At 53.2% G+C, this 21,728-nt stretch overlaps 1 protein-coding gene and 1 long non-coding RNA gene across 2 annotated transcripts; both read left to right on the forward strand.

Annotated features, from left to right (window-relative positions):
* The first annotated feature begins 314 nt into the window (after positions 1 to 314).
* LOC117438706 (uncharacterized) lies at positions 315 to 704 on the forward strand. Its single transcript, XR_004550953.1, has 3 exons — positions 315 to 356; positions 449 to 568; positions 656 to 704. It is a non-coding gene; the product is annotated as an uncharacterized lncRNA (long non-coding RNA).
* A 13,770-nt stretch (positions 705 to 14,474) lies between these two features.
* Positions 14,475 to 21,507, forward strand: LOC117438703 (hydrocephalus-inducing protein homolog). Its single transcript, XM_034074145.1, has 6 exons — positions 14,475 to 14,681; positions 16,343 to 16,462; positions 17,072 to 17,206; positions 17,756 to 17,955; positions 19,706 to 19,830; positions 21,329 to 21,507. The coding sequence occupies exons 1-6, from the start codon at positions 14,475 to 14,477 to the stop codon at positions 21,505 to 21,507; spliced, it is 966 nt and encodes a 321-aa protein (XP_033930036.1).
* The last annotated feature ends 221 nt before the right edge of the window (positions 21,508 to 21,728 follow it).

Here is a 21,728-nt window from a genome sequence, read left to right on the forward strand (position 1 = left end):
TCCCTGCACCCAATGCCCCCCAGCAGCCAATGGCCCCCCAGCACCCCAATACCCCCTGCAGCCCCACAACCCCCCCCCCCAGCACCCCAATACCCCCCTTAATGTGTGTGTCGTCCCCCCCAGCTCAAGCTGGAATCCTGCCTCGGGATCATCGGTGGCAAACCCCTGAATTCCCTTTATTTCATCGGCTTCCAAGGTTCCATATGGGAACTGGGGGGGGGGGGTCTCCAGGACATGGATATGGGGGGGTTCCCCCTAATTCACCCTATCCCATCTCCAGATGATTTTCTGCTCTACCTGGACCCCCATTACTGCAGCCCTATGTGGATACAGAGCAGGAGAACTTCCCACTGCAGGTAATGGGGGGGGGGGGGACGGGGACATCCCATCAATGGGGTATTTTTTGGGGGGAGGGGAATTATCCTGACACCCCCCCCCCCTTTTCCAGTCATTCCAATGCAGATCCCTGCGGAAGATGCCCTTTGGGAAGATGGATCCCAGCTGCACCATTGGCTTCTATGCAGGCGCTGGGACCGGGCTGGATGCGCTCTGCAAGGACCTGAGCCGGGTGAGCCCACATCGCATTATGGGGGGGTGTTTTGGGGGTGTCCCCCCCATTGTAACCCCCTTTTCCCTCCTGCCCCCCCATATCCAGGTCCTGGCCCCCCCCACAGCACCCGAGCGTTATCCCCTCTTCACCCTGGTCAAGGGGGGGCAGAGGATGGAGCCCCCCCCTTCTCTGGAGACGTCCTCCCCCCCGCGACCCCCTCCGGGGCAGAGGAGTTCGTGTTCCTCTGAGCACACACCACACCCCCCCCACAGGACTGAACCATTGTGGGTTATGGGGGGGATGGGACTGAATCATTGTGAGTTATGGGGGGGTTCCCATGGGACTGAACCCAATGGTTATAGGGGGGTCCCAACCCCTGAAACCCCCCATGGGACTGAACCACTGTGGGTTATGTGGGGTCCACAATGACCTTTCAGGGACACCCACCCCCACCCCTTTGTGCCCCCCCACCCAAGGGGGTACCAGACGCTGCTCACGGTGGGGGGGTCACACGTTATTTATTGCTCCCCCGCCCATAAAGATGAACTGAACCAGGCGCTGCCGTCACCCATGGGGACCCCCCCATTACCCTCGGGCCGGGGGGGGCAGCGGCTCCCCCCCCCCCTTGTGCCGCTGCTGGTACCGGAGGCGCCAGGCACTGAGGCCGAAGGAGCCAAACGGCTCCCGGTGAATTCCTGCCCCCCCCCCGGCACACTCGGGGGCCCAATGGGGCTGAGCCCCGGTACCGGGGGGGGGGCACCTTTAAGCGGCCCCCCCGGGGTCGTTTCCGCTGTCCCAGGGCTTCTGCTCCGCTTCTGGCTTCGCTTCCGGCTCCTTGGGGCTGGGAGAGGGGAGGAGGATGAAGGGATGAGGATGAAGGGGGGGATGAGGACGAGGATGAAGAGGGGAGATGAGGATAAAGGGATCAGGATGAGGATGAAGGGGAATGAGAATAAATGGATTAGGATAAAGAGGGTGAGGATAAAGAGGGATCAGGATGAGGATGACGGGATAAGGATGAGGATGAAGGGAGGGATGAGGATGAGGATAAAGAAGATGAGGATAAAGGGATGAGGATAAAGAGGGAATGAGGATAAAGGGGGGAATGAGGATAAAGGCATTAGGATAAAGAGGGGGTGAGGATAAAGGGATCAGGATGAGGATAAAGGGACAGGGATGAAGATAAAGGACTGAAGGTGAGGATGAAGGGATAAGGATGAAGATAAAAGGTGAGGAGGATAAAGGAATGAGGATGAGGATGGGGGGGTAGGTTTAGGTGTGACCCTGTAGGCGCCTGTTGTTGGCCTGATCCTGCCACTCCTCCTGCTCCGAGCTGGGGGCAAAGGGGGTCCTGAGCACCCCTAATACATGGGGGGGCACCCATGGACCCCCCCCCCCGTACCCCCCCTTACCGGTACATGCAGGTCTTGTGCAGGGAGCACCAACGGTTCAGCTCCTTGTCATCCACTGCCAGGATCTGAGGGATGGAGGGGGGGGGCACAGGGGGTTGGGGGGGGCAAATGGGAGGGACCAATAGGGAGGGCCCAAATGGGTCTGGGGTGGGGGGGGGATCGAGATGGGTTTGGGGGGGTTCAAATGGGTCTGGGGGGGGTCCAGATGGGGTTGAGGAGGGTCCAATTGGCTCGGGGAGGGGGGGGCGGTTCAATGGGGCTGGAAGGTTCCATTTGGCTCTATGGGGGGGGCGGGTTTGGAGTGGGAATGGGGAATATGGGGGAGAAGGTTGGGAAAGGGATGTGGGACAGGGACATGGGGTGAGGACAGGGATGGACACAGGGATAGGGATGGACACAGGGATAGGGATGGACACATGGATAGGGTTGAGATGAGGGTGAGGATATGGCAGAGGGATGGACACAGGGATGGACATGGATGAGGAAAGGACAGGGATGAGGAAGAGAATGAGGCAATGGGACAGGGATGGGGCTGGGAGTGCCCCTGGAGTCCTTCCTCGCCAGGCCCTGCTTCCCTCTGGGCTCCATCCTGCTCCTGCCCTTTTGGCTCTTCTCCCCTGGAGGCCATGGCTGCTCTGTCCCTGTCCACCTCCCTCCGCCCCCTGCCGCTGCTGCTCCTCACCTCTGGGCTCTGGCAGCAGGAGGAGCGCCCCGGGGCATGCTGGGAGCTGTAGTGCTGGGGCTGCCGGCGGCCATGTTGGTGCTGGGGCTTGCAGGTTGTGCTGAGGGGAGGGCCGGGGCCAGCGCTGAGGTGAGCGAGCCCCTGTGGAGATGGAGACAGCCCCGCTGTGGGCACAGGCACCGGGCACCCCGACTGCCAGAGCGCCGAGAGCTGCCCCAGCCCGGCCTGCGGCCTGCAGCTGGCCCTGGGCCTGCACAGGAGGAAAGGGGAGAGCACAGAGAGGCAGAGAAAGAAGGGCCTGGGCTGAAGAGGTTCCCTGGCAGGACGGAGAGCGGGAGCTGTGGTGAGTGCCCGGCCCTTGGGGCCGTGTCTGCCTCTCATCTCTCCAAGCTCCCCGCTCCCTTTCCCCTTGCTGTCATTGTCTCCCTTCCCCAGACCTCTCTTCTATTCCTGTGCTGTCCTCCACGTCCCTCTCTTCTCCAAGTCCTTCTTTCTCTGTCTCTCTACCAGCCCCTTCTCCTACTTGCAGCTCATTCTGTATCCCACCGTCTCTGCCTTTCTCCCTGCCTACTTCTCCTCTCTCTGGCTGTGTCTGCTGCTCCCAGACCCTTCCTCCATCCCTCTGCAGGGCTTCTGATACTTCTCTTTCTTCCTCGATCCCTCTGAGCTGCTCCTTGCTCCTGCACTTCTCTTTCTCTTAGTTGTTAGTCTTGTTTGTTGCTCTGGTTTCAGAATCCTAGAATAGTTAGGGTGGAAAGGACGTTCAGATCATCCAGTTCCAAGCCTGTGCCATGGGCAGGAACACCTCACATTAAACCATGTCACCCAAGGCTCTGTCCAGGCTGGCCTTGAACACTGCCAGGGATGGAGCATTCCCAAGTTCCTTTGGCAGCCTGTGCCAGCCCCTCACCGCCCTCACAGGGAAGAATGTCTTCCTTATATCTAACCTGAACTTCCCCTGTTTCGGTTTGAACCCATCACCCCTTATCCTGTCACTCTGGTCCCTGATGAAGAGTTGCTCTCCCACATCCTTGTAGCCCCCCCTTCAGACACTGGAAGCTGCTCTGAGGTCTCCATGCAGCCTTCTCTTCTCCAGGCTGAAGACCCCAGTGTTCTCATCCTGTCTCCATACAGGAGCTGCTCCAGCCCCTGATCGTTCTCGTGTCCTGCTCTGGACTTGTTCCAACAGCTCCGTGTCCTTTTGATGTTGGGAACACCAGAACTGCACCCAGTGCTGCAAGTGGGGTCTCAGAAGAGCAGAGCAGAGGGGCAGGATCACCTCCTTCGCCCTGCTGGTCACACTCCCTTTGATGCAGCCCAGGACACGGTTGGCTTTCTGGGCTGTGAGCACACACTCATGTTCATTTTCTCATTGACTGACACCCTCAAGTCCTTCTGGACAGGGCTGCTCTGAGTCTCTTCTGCACCCAACCTGTAGCTGGGATTGCTGGGATTGCTCTGACGCAGGTGTAGGAGCTTGCATTTGGCTTGGTTGAACTTCATGAGGTTGGCATTGGCCACCTCTCAGGCGTGTCAGGGTACCTCTGGATGGCATTCCTTCCCTCCAGTGTATCGACCGAACCACACAGTTTGGTGTTGCTAGCAAGCTCTCCCTGCCCCTATTTGTTTTTTACCCACTCACCTTTCCTCTACCCACCACGTCTTTTGATGATCTCTGTCAATCCTGTAGTCCTTACTTCTCTCTGCCCTGCTCCCTCTCCCACTGTTTGCCTCTCTTCCTCTTTCCCTGCTGCTTCTTTCTCCATCTCTGTGCAGATCCCTACTCTTTTATTCTTCTCATGTCTTCCTTCCTTCCTTCCTTCCTTTCTTCCTTCCTTCCTTCCTTCCTTCCTTCCTTCCTTCCTTCCTTCCTTCCTTCCTTCCTTCCTTCCTTCCTTCCTTCCTTCCTTCCTTCCTTCCTTCCTTCCTTCCTTCCTTCCTTCCTTCCTTCCTTCCTTCCTTCCTTCCTTCCTTCCTTCCTCCCTTCCTCCCTTCCTCCCTCCCTCCCTCCCTCCCTCCCTCCCTCCCTCCCTCCCCTCCCTCCCCTCCCTCCCCTCCCTCCCCTCCCTCCCCTCCCTCCCCTCCCTCCCCTCCCTCCCTTCCCTCCCTTCCCTCCCTTCCCTCCCTTCCCTCCCTTCCCTCTCTTCCCTTCCCTCTCTTCCCTCTCTTCCCTTCCCTCTCTTCCCTCTCTTCCCTTCCCTCTCTTCCCTCTCTTCCCTTCCCTCTCTTCCCTTCCCTCACTTCCCTCTCTTCCCTTCCTTCCTTCCCTCTCTTCCCTTCCTTCCCTCTCTTCCCTTCCTTCTCTCCCTTTCTCCCTTTCTCCCTTTCTCCCTTTCTCCCTTTCTTTCTTTCTCCCTTTCTTTCTCTCTTTCTTTCTCTCTTTCTTTCTTTCTCCCTTTCTTTCTTTCTCTCTTTCTTTCTCCCTTTCTTTCTTTCTCCCTTTCTTTCTTTCTCTCTTTCTTTCTCCCTTTCTTTCTTTCTCCCTTTCTTTCTCTTTCTTTCTTTCTCCCTTTCTCTCTCTCTTTCTTTCTCCCTTTCTTTCTTTCTCTCTTTCTTTCTCCCTTTCTTTCTCTCTTTCTTTCTTTCTCCCTTTCTTTCTTTCTCCCTTTCTTTCTCTCTCTCTTTCTTTCTCCCTTTCTTTCTTTCTCTCTTTCTTTCTCCCTTTCTTTCTTTCTCTTTCTTTCTTTCTCCCTTTCTTTCTTTCTCCCTTTCTTTCTTTCTCCCTTTCTTTCTTTCTCCCTTTCTTTCTTTCTCCCTTTCTTTCTTTCTCTCTTTCTTTCTTTCTCCCTTTCTTTCTTTCTCTCTTTCTTTCTCCCTTTCTTTCTCTCTTTCTTTCTCCCTTTCTTTCTTTCTCCCTTTTTCTTTCATTCTTTCTCACTTTCTTTCTTTCTCCCTTTCTTTCTCTATTTCTTTCTCCCTATATCTTACTTTCTATATACCTTTCTTTCTTTCTCCCTATCTTTCTTTCTCCCTTTCTTTCTCTCTTTCTTTCTCCCTTTCTTTCTTTCTTCCTCCCTTTTTCTTTCTTTCTTTCTCTCTTTCTTCTCCCTTTCTTTCTTTCTTCCTCCCTTTTTCTTTCTTTCTTTCTTTCTTTCTTTCTCCCTTTCTTTCTCCCTTTCTTTCTTTCTTTCTCCCTTTCTTTCTTTCTTTCTCCCTTTCTTTCTTTCTTTCTCCCTTTCTTTCTTTCTTTCTCCCTTTCTTTCTCCCTTTCTCCCTTTCTCCCTTTCTCTCCCTCCTTCCCTCCTTTCCCTTCCTTCCCTCCTTTTCCTTCCTTCCTTTTCCTTCCTTCCTTCCTTTTCCTTCCTGGAAAGCAGCAGCTGGGTGTGATAAGGCTTGAAGTAGCTGAAGGTACTATTGGATTGTGTTTTCCCAGTGAGGTTCAGGCCCTGATGCAGCTGACAGAAATGTGGCAGGCCTGGCCATTGAGCAGCTAATGCAGTGCCTGCCCTCGGCTGCCCGGCAGCAGAGAGGGGCACGAACAATTGGCCCCTGCACCCAGAGCCGAAGAGCCAGGAGGGTATACTTCCTGATGTGTAGGCCTTCCCTTTGCACATGAAGGCAGCACGGGCAAGTGGGGTGCCAGGAGGAGCTGTGCTCCAGTGCCCATCACTTCTGAAGCAGCTCGAAGCCCTTCAGAGGCTGCCAGGATCTCTGTTTCAGGTGGGGTAGAGCAGCCTTGGATCCTGGGGATCCCCGACTCCAAAAGCCGAGGGGTCGACCTGGAGTCTGTGCTGGAGCTTTCTGCCAGAGGCTCCAGGTAAGCCCATTCTCCCCAGTGCGGTGCAGAGCACATTTCACATCTTGCCCAGTGCGCACTGCCCAAGGGCATGAACTATCTCCTGGTTCATTTGTTCAGAGGCTGTTGTTGCTCAGGGCCCCATCTGCAATTGTTCTTCCTTGGCTCACTTGCTGCAGTTTACAATCAGACTGTAATGTGGGTTGTGCACGGGCCCTGTGGGGCTCCTGAAGGGTGAGTGGGTCCTGCTGAGCACTCCTGGACTCTCCAATCAATGCATCAGCTCATGGATGGCAATCGGGGAGTCTGGGTTGGTGCCATCTTGCCACCGGTGCACTGCTGTGGTAGTGATTGGCACTTGTTGTTCTTCTCCCTTCAGCAGCCCCAGCACAGAAGGATCCTGTGAGAGACCAGGCAAGGCAGAACTGCTGCATTTCCTCTGTCTCCAAGACAGCTCTACCAACAGCTCCTCAGTCACCTTTGGGCAGTGCCTGTCACAGGGGTTGGAGTAGCCTCAGTGCCTGTTGCTGACATTGAAAGAGCTGTGCCACCTCTTGCTGAGGTAGCAGTTGTGGTGCCTGTTGTAGGGGTTGGAGTGGCTGCAGTGCCACGTATCTTTTATTTGTATATGTGTGTCTGTATATTTCTGTGTGCCCTGTAATGTGATGAGGTAGTGGATTTTTGCTGGAAGCTTCAGCCCAGCCCTGGATCTAGGGCTTTTCTTTAGGGTATCTTAGAGCTGTCTGTGAAGGAGAAGGGGTATTGCAGCCCAGCAGAAATAATGGCAGAATCCCAGCCCCTCCAGCATGTCTTTGAAACCCGCCCACTGTCCCGCACACCATTAGTCAGTGTCTCTTGCAGGACTGGTCCAGGCACATCTGAATCAATAGGCAGGAACAGGACTGCAGCAGAAGTAGCAAGAGCGCCTGGCAGAGTTGGACTAGGACTAGTAATTGGTAGTGAGGGTGCTAGTGTTTGGTCCAAGTGTGTGGTACGTGACTGTTTGTATGGTGTGAGAACCCTGTGTAAAACCACATTTGGGGTTCCCCAGTGTGTCTGGGATACTCCGCTATCAGGGCAGTAGAATCTCCATGAAGGTTTCATACAACTTTAGGATAATACTGGACAAGAATTGGGAAAAAAGAAACGAAAACAAAGAAACCCCAACAAAACCAAACCACAAAACCTAAGTCAATGAAGAAATAATCCAAGCTTTTGTGCATTCTTTATAAAACAATCTGAACTCATTTGAGGTTGTCTGTTAAGAAGGAGGAAAAGAACTGTTAGAGCTGAACCCAGTGCAGTGATTGGGAGAAAACTCCAGGCACAAACTTGCCAACAAAGTTTTCAAGCTGACAAGCAGGTATTCTTCATTGCAGCACCAAGAGACACGGGGGAGAGCTCCTCCTGCCGTTGTGTCCCCCTGTTGCTCCACAGGCCATCCTTACGTAGTCGCTGGGCATACATACATAGTCATGAGGCTACGTGTGGATTATGTTGTTTTCCAGAACGTTCCCTGCATGCGTACAAAAATGTGGTGGTCTCTGAGGGTATTTACTTCTTCCAACAATCTTCATCACTTCTGGCAGAAGTTCTAATCCAGGTCCTGGAAGGATACCTGTCGGTAATAGTAAAATTGGGTATTACAGCACCTAAGGTGCCTGCCCCCTTCCAGCTGGGGGGGTAGAGTCTCATAAGCATTTTCTCCACATAACCAATACCATCCTTTCCGTTTAGGAATGGGCCACCACTGAACCAGATTACCATCTATATTAATAGTGTGGTTGCAATTTGAATGGTGACCCACATCTGTGGCATTTGAACAAGCATGATCTCCTGCCCTGGTTCCTGGTGTAATACATCTTTTTGCACAGGTGTGATATTTATTACCTGGATTAGGATTAACTATTCCAAATGTTAACCTTTCGTTTGAATACAAATTGCTAGTGTTCACCCACAGATTTGTCCATGAAACAGTGTTAGGAATTGGAACTCCAGTTCATGGGAGTTCCAGGCTTTCTCCTGATTTAGGCACCTGTGCACACACCCAACAGCCACTACGATTAAAAACTTCAGTACCATTTTGCATTAATTTCAGGTATAAATTCTGGTCCCAAGCTTGTGCACCAGTTATCATACGAGTCCAAATTACGACCGACGCAAGTTCATACGTAAGGGTCCTGGAGGTTCCATCTGCCACATCTCTGGTTCTGGTGCTTTCTTTATTCTTGAATACTGTATGCGAGCAGGTTGTTCCTTTATCTTCCCTGCTGTAAAGGTGGTCAGTAATATCTGGTACGTTCTGCTCCACTTCTCCTGTAGAGGATCTCCTGAAAAATTCTTAACATAAACCCAGTCTCCAGATCTGAAAGGGTGAATGGGATAATCCAAACCTCTTGCTCTTGTCCCTGCTACTCTCTTATTTATCTCCTCCAATTGTTTTCCCAGATTGATCAAAAATTGTCAGAGATAGCCTTCTGCCACTTCCTGAAGACTTTCTGCCTTAAACTGGGACTGTTATGGTCTTCCATATAAAATTTCAAATGGGCTAACCTCTTCTTTTGACCGAGGTTTAGTTTGAATTCTTAATAGAGCCAGTGGTAAACCTTGGTACCAATAGAATTTCATTTCCTGACATATTTTCCTAATTTGTTGTTTGATCAGATGGTTCATCTTTTCTACGTGCTCACTGGCCCGAGGCCTGTATGGAACATGTACTTGCCAATCAACTTACCCCTGATCCCGGAGGGATGGGAAGGAGAATGGAAAGAGTGTAACTCCCAGGGGCTGAGGTAAGTCGAGTAACTAAGGTATAACACAAACCACTGCTGCTACCACCAATAATAATAATAAGGGAAATAACAAGGGAAGAGAACACAGCTGCTCGTGAGGATCAATGTTTACAGATATGTAAAGGGTGGGTGTCAGAATGATGGTTTTTTTCAGTGATATCCAGTGATAGGACAAGGGGCAATGGGTGTAAACTGGAGCTTAGGAGGTTCCATGTGAACGTCAGGAAGAACTCCTTTACTGTGAGAGTGACAGAGCACTGGAAGAGGTTGCCCAGGGGGGGTTGTGGAGTCTCCTCCACTGGAGATATTCAAGGCCCGCCTGGACAAGTTCCTGTGTGATGTACTCTAGGTTACCCTGCTCTTGCAAGGGGTTGGACTAGATGATCTTTTGAGGTCCCTTCCAACCCTTGGGATTCTGTGGAAAATGAAGATCTGCCCCTCTGCTCCCAGTGCCCAGAGGGGATGTGCTGGCAGTCGGCACGGAGGTCTCGATCCCATCAGAGCTGTAGAGTCTGACAGTACCTGCATGGCAGAGAGCAGAGGCTCTCGTAAGGGATGCACTGGCTGCCCTGTTTAAAAATCAAAGCCCTGGCTTGGGTTCCAGCCCAGGAGAGCCTCTGCACAGCTGTTGTTTGACAAAACTCCCAGTGTTTTTGGCCAAAGACTTTCAGGTACAAATGCAGTCAAATAGTTGACTAAGCAAAAGACAATCCAGTGGTCCATTCTTGAGCAGAGCAACGATTGCTTTGGGGTTTTGCTTGAGTTCAGACAGTTGTGGCTGTGGCATGGTTGTAATGGGCCTGTGAAGGCACCTGCCCGGGGCAGGTAAAGCCACATTCATCTTTGCTTTTATTTCTTGGTGCCTGCTTCATTTTGGAAGCTCGTTGCACAGCAGGGCTTGTGCCTGCAGCCTGCCCAGCACCTCTGAGCACAGCGTGCGTGCTGCAGGGAGCTGCCCCAGCTGCCTGTCAGCAGCAAGAGATGGGCCTGTCCCTCCAGTGCTTCCCAAGTGATAGATAACCCAAGCTGCTCCTTTCACAGCTTCTGAAGAGCCTGTGGGGCTTCGTAGGTGCTGGGGTTGTGGCCGGTGCTCCTGTGGGCTCAGGTTGAAAGGCAGGTCACGGGCTGGGCTTGTCCCCTCCCTGTGTCTCCTGGTCTGATCTTTCTCTCCCTTGCTTCAAATCACAGACCCACGTGCCGGTGTTTGAAGGTGCCCCACAGGAGAAGTATTAGCCCTGCTGTGGATGACCAGCTTGCTGCAAAGGCAGGAGCCCAGGAGCCCAGTCCTGCTGCAAATGGAGCTGCCACGGGATGTCTGAAGCTGCAAATGCCAACCAAGCTGTGGTGGAGCAGGTAAAGCATGTGAGGGCTGTTGTTTGTCTTGCTCAGGAGAAGGTGGAGGGAAGGAGCGCTTGTGGCAGCTGGTCTGGTCCTTGGAGCTGACCATGGGAGGATCTTGCTGGGCTGTGGGTGCTCGGGTGTAAGCATGGTTTGAAATGTGTGTGATGCCAGGAAGTAAAGAGCTGCCATGTGCTCAGGCTCTGAAGGAAGCTCTGTATCTTGGGGGAGGAGAGGAATAGCCTGTACTCCCTAGGCTGTGGTGTGTCTTGGTGCTGGGTGGCCTGGAGAAGGCCCCGGCAGGAGGGAGAGAAGAGCTGGGTGTGAGGGAAGAGAGACTGAGCCCTGCTCTGGCTGTGTGACTTTGACTAAGCCCTGGTCCTGCAGTGTGGGGTACTGTAGGATGTTTCTGTCCTCAGTATCGTGGTGACTTTGATGGTTTTTAGCTGCCAGTGGAGACATGAGGCCAAGGCAGTTAGGATTAAGGCAGTGTCAGCCCCAGGAACGACTGTTGAACCATTCTGTAGCTGCTGCACAGTTATCAGTGCCCCTGACATCTGTCCCCTTTCCTGTTTAACCTGAGATGTGGTGCCAGTACCTTGCTGAATTGGGCCCGAAACTCCATCCAGAATGCGCCCATCTTTCTGTGCCCTGTCTCCTGGCAGTCACAGCCTCGGTTGCTGCCCTGCTCGTGTCAGAGATTGCCCCTGAACTGTGAGTAACTTCTTGAATGTTCTGAAATTTGCAGCAAGGCAGCTGCTGGGTTAAATGGTTTCACAGTGTGAAGGGAGCAGAAGAGCAAGGAGGCATTACGCTTGTTGGGCCCAAGTTACTTCTGTTTTGTTTTTAAAAGTGATGGAGGGAAAACAATTCCTCAGTTCAGATTTGACTGCACAGCTGACGTCAGGGTCTCCAAACTGGGGTATTTGAAATGCTGTCTGGATTTAGGAAAGGAGGAGAGAAGCCTTTGCTTGAGCTCTCCAGTTTTCACCTGGATTCGTGGCTGGACATGATGCGGGACATGTTTTGGAGTGTTTCCACAGGCTGGCTGCCTGGAGAGCCAGTTAGCACTCGGGGCTCATCTCCTCCCTGGCTGGTTTGTAAACCCCCAGATGCTGAGTGTTGGTTTCAAAGTGAGGACTCCACGATCCCCACCAAGCAGACGTGAGGATTTGCTTTGCCTGTGGCCGAGAGTCTCATGGGAAGCTTTTGTTTCTGGCAAAGGCTGTGCTGAAAACGTGTGAGGCTCCTGGCAGCTGTGATGCCCCAGGAAGCTGGGTGGCCTTGGCTGGTGCGTGTGCCCGTGTGCGCAGGCTGAATGGGTACAAAGTGATGGATGGGTGCTCAGCAGGGACAGCAAGAGGGGTCACCCCAAAGGCAGCCTGGCCATGGCTCTGGTGTGAGTGGGCTCCTCCTGGGCCAGCGAAGTAGGAATTAAATGGTTGCTTTGTAGTCAGTGTGGAAGCTTTTTTCTTTACTCCTGCAGCAGGGAAATGATTGGCTCATGTGCAGTGTATAAACCAATTGATCTGCCGCTCACGGAGCGTGAACAACTGGTGCTGTAAGGTGCACTTTAATGGTGCTGCAGCCCTTCAGTGCAGGGCAGACATTGAAGGCGTAGGGGGGCTGCAGGGGTCTGCAAGGCTGTAACTTTAGCAAGGCCCTGCAGTGGCCGTGGAAGCCAGCAGAGGAGAGACAAGGCGGCCGACAGTGATAGCGAGAGAGCTCAAGGCAGGAAGCAGCAGGGTCTCCACTCCAGCCTGGAGCTGGAGAAATCACAGAGCCACAAGTGGTGGTGGCCTTGGTGTGGAAGTGGTGCGGGAGGGTGAGCACGTTCTTTCCGGGGGGTGTGGACCTCTCCTATTGTGACATAGAGGGAGCTGCTGCTGCTCAATGCACTGAGGCAGGAGCAGGCTTGAGCTACTGTCAGGCTCTGAGCTCTGCTTCGTGGAGGCGCTGGTGAAACCCTGCCCTAGCTGGCAAAGCCAGAGCGTTGAGGAGAGGGACTGGGCAGCCCAGGTGCCAGCCCTGTCCTTTGGTGCCCAGGTTCCCCTGGCTGTTGGCAGCCCAGCAGCAGTTCCCTGCTGTGCTGGTGGGCAGCATCCCCACCGAGGCGGCTCCTGTCCCTCCAGCTGCCCACAGGTGCCAGCAGTGCGAGGGCATTCGGGAGCCAAGGCCCTGCGGGGAGGAATCCTCCAGGAGAAGCGTGAATCACCCGTGCTGAGGTAGCGTCTGGCCCTGGGCAGGGAGGAGGCAGCTCCGTTGGCAGCAGGGATGGGGCAGTTGTGTGATAGCCACAGGATTTAAACATCCCTGGGCTAAGAGCAGGGCTGGGCAGGTAGAAGGGCTTGAAGGGGCTGTGGAACTGCTGTGCAGCTTGCAGCGATGGTAGAGACTTGGAGCTAGGCTGTAGGTCCTGCAGCAAAGGGAGCCTGGTCTGTGTGAGGTGGGGAGCAGGGAGCCCCGGGGTGGTGGGCTGGAGGGGTGCTGTGTCCTGGGTGCTGGTTTGTGCTGCCCCTGCAGGGAGATGTGCCCGATTGCTCCGTTGTGCTCCTTTCCTGCTGCTCTGGGAGGCTGGTCCCTGTGGGCTCTGGGGCTGGGGAAGAGCCTTGCTCCAGGGCTCAGGGGAAGCTGCTGGGCTGGCCGGGCTGTGGAGGTTGGAAGCCCTCTGGAAATAAGCGTTGTGGGGGTGACAACAGGATTCGTTTCAAGTGAAGTGAAATCACAGTTTGGAGAATTGGGACGAATGAGGCAGTTAAGAGCCGGTAATAAACCCTGAAATCAGATGAATGTTGGATCATCCCCATGAGGTTTCTCCCCTGACAAGCAGTTCTTTCCAGCTTTAAAGGCCAGCTCTTGCTGCAGCAGGTCCTCCTGAGCAGAGGCAGTGCAGAGCTCTGGTGTTTGTTGCAAGAACAAAAGGAACCGGTAGCCTTGTTTCCTGAAGCTGCCAAGGGCCCAGCACCACAAACACCGTTTGTGCCGTGCTGTAGCTGTCTTGGGCGTAAAGGCATGAAGTGATTGCCTTGCGTGCAGGGTGTGGGGGAGAGTCGGGGGGCAGGGAATGGCCATCTTTGCCTAGATGCTGTCTTGCTGTGTAGAGCAAGTGCACACAACAGAGGTGCTGTGGAACACAGGGAAGCAGGAGGGAATATCCTCCTGGATTTTCCTTAGATTTGAGGTAATTGCTCCTGTGCCTTTGATGGTTTCCTGCTTCTTTCCTGCTGTGGCAGCCTGGAATGCCTGTAGGGAGCCTCGAGTTTGGGTGTTACCAAGTGACAATGAGGGCATCCTTCTGCATGGAGAAGTGCTCTTGGGCAGTGGGGTGGTTTCCTGCCTGGAAGGAGCCGTTTTTGCCAGCTAATCTTTGTAACTTCAAGCAGGCAAAGTAGCCTTGAGAAACTCTGGTTCTTAACCAGAGTCTTGAGCTCTGTGCTGAGTTAGTTAGAAACATCAGCAGGCTCCTTGCAGAAAGGGTGAGAAGTGCCAGCAGCCCCTGGTGTGTCTCCGTGGCTGGTGGGACTGCACCCAGAGCAAAAGGCTGTTTTGGCTCAGGGGCTGTCTGTTGTGGGGTTTTACGTCTATGAATGGAGCCTAAATGTGGTCTAATGATGAGTGAGGGTGGGGAGGCCCTCCCTGCGTTCTGCGCTTAGGAAGGATGCCAGAGGCTGGAGACACGGCTGTGTCCTTTGGGTGTGCCAGGAATGGCGAGGCCCTGGCACAGGTTGCCCAGAGAAGCTGTGGCTGCCCCATCCCTGGCAGTGTTCAAGGCCAGGTCGGATGGGCCTTGGAGCAAGCTGCTCTAGTGGAAGGTGTCTGTGGCCATGGCAGGGGGTTGGGAGTGGGTGAGTTTTAAGGGCCCTTCCCTAAGGTTGTGGGTTCCAGGCTTCCATGGGTGTGGGGTTTTAAGGTTCTGGGGTTGTGGATTGTCCAATTGTTGCTTCTTCCAGGTGAGCTCTGCGACATGGCCAGTGGCAAGACCCCCCGGCCCATGAGGTCCTCCAGAAGGGCGGATGGATTCCAGAGCAGAGTGGTAGCATCTCATAATCCCAAGCTGGTCAGAGAGGCAGAAGAGTCTCTCAGCAGCAAGCAAAGGCTGGCGAGGCCTCAGAAGATGAGGCGGCCCCGGACTGCCCAGCTTCGGGACATGGGTGAAGTCTCCCATCAAAAGGTATCCTTTCCCTGGCATTTTCCCTGCTGTTTGACGTGCTATTTGAAGAGGGCACGTGCTTGTGGCTGACTTGCCTCCAGCTCACCCAAGCAGCTTGATGATTAGGTCCTGTTGTCATTTCCGACTGGTGGCGGTGGAGTTCTTTCTGGTGGGGGAAAGGCAAAACGTGTGTTTGCAGTGAGCCATTGAAGTCCTGATCTGCAGGAAGCCAATGGAACCTGTGCTGCAGTTGGTGGGTTTTGCTGGAGTTGAGCTACCGTCACTAAAGCTACTGGGGGTAGGGCTGGGGCAGGACACAAGGGCAGGAGCTGCTGTTTCTCACCCTGCTGTTCAAAGAGCCACCTCTGGCTTTGGTGTAGTCAACTGCCACGTGCTTGGGGTCACAGGACTCCCTCAGTGGTGGCAGTAGTGGCCTTTGAAGGCTGAGGGCCTGTGGCAATTACTTAAGCTGTAAGAAACCCAATTGCGTCAATGCATGAATGGGTTGGAAGAAGGCGTGGGAGCCTTCCAGGGTGTTTGAGTTTTCAGGCTGCTGGATAGCCGGGGAATTGCCCTGGGCAGAGGAGAGTGGATGTGCTTTCCCTGGATCAGTGCTCTCTTAGATGGATGTTTAAAGCTGCTTTTCTTGCAGGACTGCTCAGTGTAACAGCCAGTCCAGGTGGGTGGATGACTGAGGTAGGCTGTTGAGCAGAAAGTTGCCAGCAAGTGAGCTGTAGCACATCAGTTCAGGGTTGCCCCAGACAGCACACGAGGTGGGAACACGTAAGACAGGCGCCCAAATAACTGGCAGTGCTACAGCTTCTGGCCTCAGCCTGACCGTGGCTTTTGTGGGGCAGCGGGAGACCTGCCTGTGTGTCTCGAGTGGCAGCAGTGCAGCTGGGAGAGGGGAGACCAAGCAGGGAGGAATTATCTCCAAGTAAAGCCTCTGCTGGGTCAGCATTTGTTCTTTGTGTGTACTTTTCAGAGCTGCTTCTGCAGTGCTGTGAAATAAACCAGCAGTAATAGAATACAGTGAAGCAGCAACTTTAAAGCTCCTGGGGAAAGGGGATACGAATTGCAGCCTAGCTCAAGTTGCCCAGTAATGCTGGGGAAAGAGCTGAATTTCATCCCCATCCAGCATTCACCTCATTTATCTGTTTCCCAACTGCCCTGTTACTTTCTTGTTGGCCTTTCTTCCCTGGTACTGGTGTCTTCCGCCTGGTTTCTTGGCTCTCCATCAAAAAAAGATATGTGGGATGTGTGGGACTCAGTGTCGCTGTCCCAGAGGGAAGTTCACCTGCAACTTGTTTCCTGTGGAGGTTCATGGAAACTGCTGGGTTTTGCTTGCTCCCCGAGTGCTGGTGGCTGTTCCAGCAAGTGTCTGGAGTTGAGCGAGCAGCTTAGCAGAGGGCTCTGCTGGAGGTGAGTGCTGCTTTGCCTGTTGGAGAAGGCAACCTGCAGAAAGAGCCTCCAAAAGAGCTTCTTAGCTTGAGGCTGCTCAACATGGTCCAGAACCCTTTGCTGAGCTGAGAGCAGAGGTGGGTGAGCTGCCATCTCCTAGCGTGAGCTGGGCAGATGTAGTCACCAAGAGACTGTATTTACTGGAGATGAGTGTGGGCTCTTCCTTCGTTAATCTTTCTCCCAGCAGCTGAAGCTCTCTCTGCTCTGTCTTGCATCTGCAGTTCTCAGCCGTTGATCGGGACCAGAGGTCGTTCCAGGCTTTCCCATCCGAGGTGGTGTTTGAGAACTACATTCCCCACCAGTTCTACATAGCGTCGCTAGCTCTGAGGAACAAAGACAGGGTAAGTGCTGGGCTGTGGAGGTTGAGCACTGGGCTGGAGGAGGAGAGCAGTGGAATTCACATGGTGTGCAGCAGAGCAAGTTCCCTGCTGCAGTGCAGCGCCTGCAGAATAAAATGTCTCACCAGTGTTATTCTGCAAGATGGGGAAATGTTCCCATGCTGGGGATTCTGGTTTTGGCCGTGCACTGGTGGTATCTACCCAAAGGAGCTCTTTGAGCCAGCATGCTTCCCCTTGAAAGCCCTGGACTGATGGGATTGTCGAGGGCTGTGCAGTTCTTGCCTGCTGTCATGCTTTACCTCGAGTGTGCACTGTGTCCTGGTGGCTCTTTGGTCAGCCTTGGTTTCTGGCAGGCCATGTTTTCCTCTCTCAGCCTGTTCAGCCACCTGTGTGCAAGTGCCTGTCAAAGCACAGGGAAGAGCAGTGGAAAGAGGCTAGCTTAGCAGCAGCAGTTAAAGGGGATTCAAGTCCAGCCTTGTGTGTTCCGTGCATGTACCTTCAGAGCTAAAAGTGTTTTGGGAAGGTGGTAAGGAAGGCTGTCACGTGGCCTGTCCTGGTCCCTTCTCAAGTTTCCCCAAGTGACAAAATCATAGTTGTGTGTCTTTCATGCAGGTTCCTCGTCTGCTGAACGTCATCCTGGGGAACTCTCCTTACTTTGAGTTGATCAGCCCGAGTGATGAGGACTATAAGGTAGCCCCGGGCACGTCTTCAACCTACCGCATCCTTTTCCGACCTGATGAGAACAAGGTGAGAGTGGAGGTCCCGAGAGATGATGCCTTGAGGGGAGGTGAACCCGCAGGGCTGGATTCCAAAGCAGGCATCTGGTGTGGGTTTTGAAGAAGTGTCCTGGGTTCAGTGGGATTGCACTGGATCTAGACCTGGGGGAGACTCTTTGCTGGTGCTGAAGGTTGTGCTCCCATAGGCTGGAGGCTCTTGCCTGTTTCAGGCTCTTTTGTCCTTCAGTGGTGGAATATTTAATGGAATGTCTGTTGGCTTGAGGGCTGAGAGTCTGCTGCCTGTGCATGGCCTTTTACTCATCTTGTGTTTGCTGCTTAAATGTAGTTGAATAGTCTGTCCTATCCGCAAGCAGCATGCCTCTAGAAAGGTACAGAGGATCTGCCCCATGGTCCCTGGCTGCCCCTGCTTGTGAAATAATCTGTAATGAAAGGCCATGAAGGTAAAAAGTGCGAGTACATTATCGAATGCTACTGTGAGAGTCACAGAAACCAGCAGCAGTTCTTCTGGCACGGGCATGGTGCTAAAGGCACTGTGCTGAGCTTGTTTCTTTCCCTGCAGGATTATTTTGAGGAGCTTATCATCATCACAGAGAGGGAGAAGTTCTTTGTGCCTATCCGAGCCATAGGTGCCCGAGCCAGCCTGGACTTCCCTGAGCAGCTGAACTTCTCCGAGTGTCCAGTCAGGTTCAGCACCCAGAAGACTCTGCTGGTGCGCAACGTGGGGAAGCGGGAGGCTTGCTACAGCATCACCACTCTGAGGTAAAGGAGCTCATCTCTTGTGCAAAACGCTGTTGTGTGCTCATGGAGTTGTAAACAGTGAGAAAAAGGAGGCAGAGCATCTGAGGTGCTGGACATGGGCAGGACACGTGGGGTTTGCCATTGCTTACGGTGCTTTGAGAAAGCTCTGCAAGCAAGTTTTACAGTGCAGTGATGTCTGCAAGGCAGCATCTTGCAGATCTGATGCTGTTGGATTGGAAGAGCCAAGGTAGGAAGGCAGCTGGAGTGCTGCAGAAGGTGCTGTGTGGCAGAGGACAGCTCGAGGGGCTCAGGTCACGGAGCCCAAAGGCAGCATCAAGAAATGGGCAAGCAATGAGCTGGTGAGAGGCACTGAAGAGTTGATCAGCAGCTGTGTCTATATTAGCAAGCAGAGATCATAGATGAAAGCAATTGCTCTGGAGGCCCTGGCAATAAGAGTGTGTGGTCCAGGGCCTTTGTTTTCCCGTGGGCTTGGTCTGGTGCCTGGGACCAAATATGCCTAAGCAGAATGAGCTCTGAAGTGGAGAGGAGCAGGCAGTGGCTTCAGAAGTGGACTACCGGAAAGCTAAGGAGGGCGCAGGTGAAAGATGCTCCAAGTGCCTGGTGCATTTGCAAAGGGTTGGGGGCCTTTTCTCCTGGAGCTGTCTCTCTCCCACATTTCCTGGAGAGGGCTCAAGTAGCTGAGTAGCTGGTTTGCACCCTTGTGGTCACAAATAACCTTCTGAAATGGTTCCATACCACTAGGAACCAAGTACACCCGGTCTCTGGAGGCCACAAGTTCATGGTAGTCTGGAGGTCCCGTTATCAAATGCCTGAGGTGAACTGTGTTGCAGACAGCCTGTCCTGTTCCTGTTGGTCTCAGAAGCCAGTCACTGGTTCCAGTTTGCTGCAGCGGAGAGGGGAATGTGTTTGTGACACTGCATCCGCAAGGCAGGCGGTTCAGTTGGCTGGGAGTTGAGAGTTGCTTGGTCCCAGAGGTCTCAGTGCAGGAGCTGAGGTTAAGAACACACCAAAGACCTGCTGCGTCTCAGTTGGTGCACCTGAGCTGCTTCAGTTTCTTCTCCAGGAAACGGGATTCAGAAGACTTTTCAACTTGTCTCCTGTGAAACACGAGGGTCTGAGAGGAGCTTCTGCCAAAGGCTGGCAAGGCTGTTTAAGCAGGCTTCTAGGATGCTCTTTAAGCAGGCTGCTGCTTTTCCCTGTGGAGCTCCATGGGCAGGAACTTGTAAATCACTGTACAGTTTCCTTCCGGGATTTCCATGCCTAGTTGTCACCACCACAATAAGTACCCAGTGAAGTCTAGCATCTATTTGCAATGCACTTGCCAACTACTCTATTGGGTGACAGAGCATGTGTTGAGAGCTCCTTGACAAGGGTTTTAAGAGTTCCCGAACTTCAGCAATGAACTATTTCAGTCCTGATTTGCAATAAAGAAATGGGAAGCATTACAAAAGTTTAAGTGAGCTACACAAAAACTGTAGAATAGTGAGTAACTGGATGGCAGAGGTGAAGAGCTGAGAACTGTGTGCAGAGGATGGGGGGCTGAGGTCATGTTATACCACGGGATCCTCTGCAGGGTTCTTCTGCATGGGATTCTTCAGCAGGGAGAGTCACCCGCTCTGTTTCTGATCCTGGATGCTCTGGTTTTCTTGTACCGCCTGTGGTTTGCTTGCTCCTTGCTTGCACAAGAGAGCTGAAGTGAACTAGACTGCAAAGTTAACGGAGGACCCAGATCTCTCTCTTTGTGTTGCAGCCCTTTCTCTGTGGATCCCTCCATTGGGACTCTTGGCGTTGGAGAAGCGATGCAAGTCACGGTGGAATTTCACCCACCAAAGACCGGTGTTTATACAAGTCCCATGATTGTTCACTATGACACAGGTAAGTGCTTGGTGCACCCTCGGTGTGTCCTTCCAAAGAGAGCAGTGTCTGCCATCATCGTCTGATGGCTTCATTGTCCTGTTGAATCCCTTCTGCAAGACTCCTTCACGCTGGGTAGAGCAAAGCTTCCATGCTGGCTGCCAGATATTGCTGTGCTGGAATATTTCAGCCTGTAACAAGGCAGCAGATCTTCCTAAGCACAGTGCACAGGGGGCGATGGGGAATATTCTGGGTGCTCCATTGGGGAAGAAGGCGTAGCAAGGAGCCTGATTGAAAAGGAGATGGCTTTTAACGTGCGAGAGAGCTGTCTGAAGAGCCTGCAACTTGTCCCATAGAGCTCTCCTGACTGGTCATTGCTTTTCATCCCGATGTGTTGTGTTACAGTTCCTGGCAAGGCCTTTGAGGTAGAGACCCTCTTCTTGTGATGTGATGCATGGGTACAGTGGGTGCTCTGCCGAGAGCTGGGCCATGCATCTTGTGACTGTGAGGAGCAGTGAGTGTGGCAGCGGTAGCCATTAGGGTGCTCTGAGCTTTGCTGTAGCCTGGGAATGATTCTGTAGAAGCCCCCTAGTAAGCAGCAGTTATTTAATGGTGAGGTTTAGGAAGAAGCTGCTGCTAGGGCTGGAGTCAGTAATGTGAGGGTGTAATGATGTCTGAAGGTAGGTGGTGAACAGCACCTTGGAGAAACCCTTGGGAATGGCTGTGCTGCTGTGCGTGTTGCTCTGATGCTGGAAGTCTCCAGCTTTCCAGTGGACACTTACCCTAGTGAAGGGACTCACTTCTCCAGTGGTGAAGTAGTAACAGCAGCACGTTTGACAAGGGAGAATGTGCTGGCAGTAGTGAGGCACTTGGCTGTGAGAGCAGCAGGAGCAAAAGAAGGAGTTGGCAGATGGATCCGAGGGCCCCATAGCACCCTGTTGAGTGTAGAGCTCAGCACAGAAGCTGCTCTGTACTTGCCATTGTTCTTTCTGCCCTTGTCCATTTCATTTCAAATGCTCCCGCTTGGTTTCTGAGATGAGAGCTATGGCCAATATTTGAGGAGCAGGAGATGAGGATGACACAAGAGTGGGGGCATCTCCTGCCTGCAGGAGAGCCTGGGCAAGCCATGACTGAGGTGGGCTCCTCAGCGTCACTGAGTGACTTGGATGTAGAATTCCCTGTGACCTGAGTGGGATGGCAGCCCAAAGGGCACCTGGGCACATCTGCAAAGTCTCACTGTAAATGCTGTCACCTTGGGGATAAATCTCCACGAACACCCCCCAAAATAAGGTGCCTAAGGTGGTGCCAGGACATCCTCATGCCATATCATGTGCAGCTGTCAGGATACGATAAATATCCTGATGTGGGGAACTGCTGATGCAGCTCAGAACTGCAGCTCTTTCTCCTGTTGCCTGCAGATTGCCCCGTTCCTTGTACTTCCATCAGCAAGTGAGATGAGCCAAGACTTTGCCTTTGCTTTGTTCCAGGTGAAGATGTTCACAAAGCCTCTGTGGAACAGCTGTAAATGCTGACATCAGGCTGGACAAGAGCTCCTTGACAGTTGAGAAGACTTCCCTCACGCTGTCAAAGGAAAGTTCCCTGGTCATCCACAACCAGAGTGGCATCACGGCCCACTTCCAGTGGAAGCGTTTTGTTGATGAGGAAGAGGAGGAGCAGCAGAAGCTGAGGTTTGTTTGAGAGATTCCTCCCAGCAAGATAGATGCCCCAGGGGAAAACTAACACACAGCCTCAGAGGGCTCTTGGGGCTTTTGAAGGGATTAAGGCAGACAGAGCCATGCACAGCATGGAGCTTAACCCTTGCCATTCCAGTCCCACCCGTGCTACAGCTGAGGATGATGTTTTGGGGAGAGAAGGTTGATTGCAATCACTGGCTTGCCTCAGAGGGCAAATTCACGTTT

This window comes from Melopsittacus undulatus, unplaced genomic scaffold (genome assembly GCF_012275295.1).
Source record: "Melopsittacus undulatus isolate bMelUnd1 unplaced genomic scaffold, bMelUnd1.mat.Z mat_scaffold_564_arrow_ctg1, whole genome shotgun sequence".
NCBI classification, from domain to species: Eukaryota; Metazoa; Chordata; class Aves; order Psittaciformes; family Psittaculidae; genus Melopsittacus; species Melopsittacus undulatus.

What these genes read in the sequence shown, in the direction of transcription:
- LOC117438703 (XM_034074145.1), top strand. Translation starts at nt 14,475, where the DNA reads ATGGCCAGTGGCAAGACCCCCCGGCCCATGAGGTCCTCCAGAAGGGCG. An exon ending in TCCGACCTGATGAGAACAAG is followed by an intron (nt 17,207 to 17,755) that starts GTGAGAGTGGAG and finishes CTTTCCCTGCAG; the next exon opens with GATTATTTTGAGGAGCTTAT. An exon ending in TACAGCATCACCACTCTGAG is followed by an intron (nt 17,956 to 19,705) that starts GTAAAGGAGCTC and finishes TTTGTGTTGCAG; the next exon opens with CCCTTTCTCTGTGGATCCCT.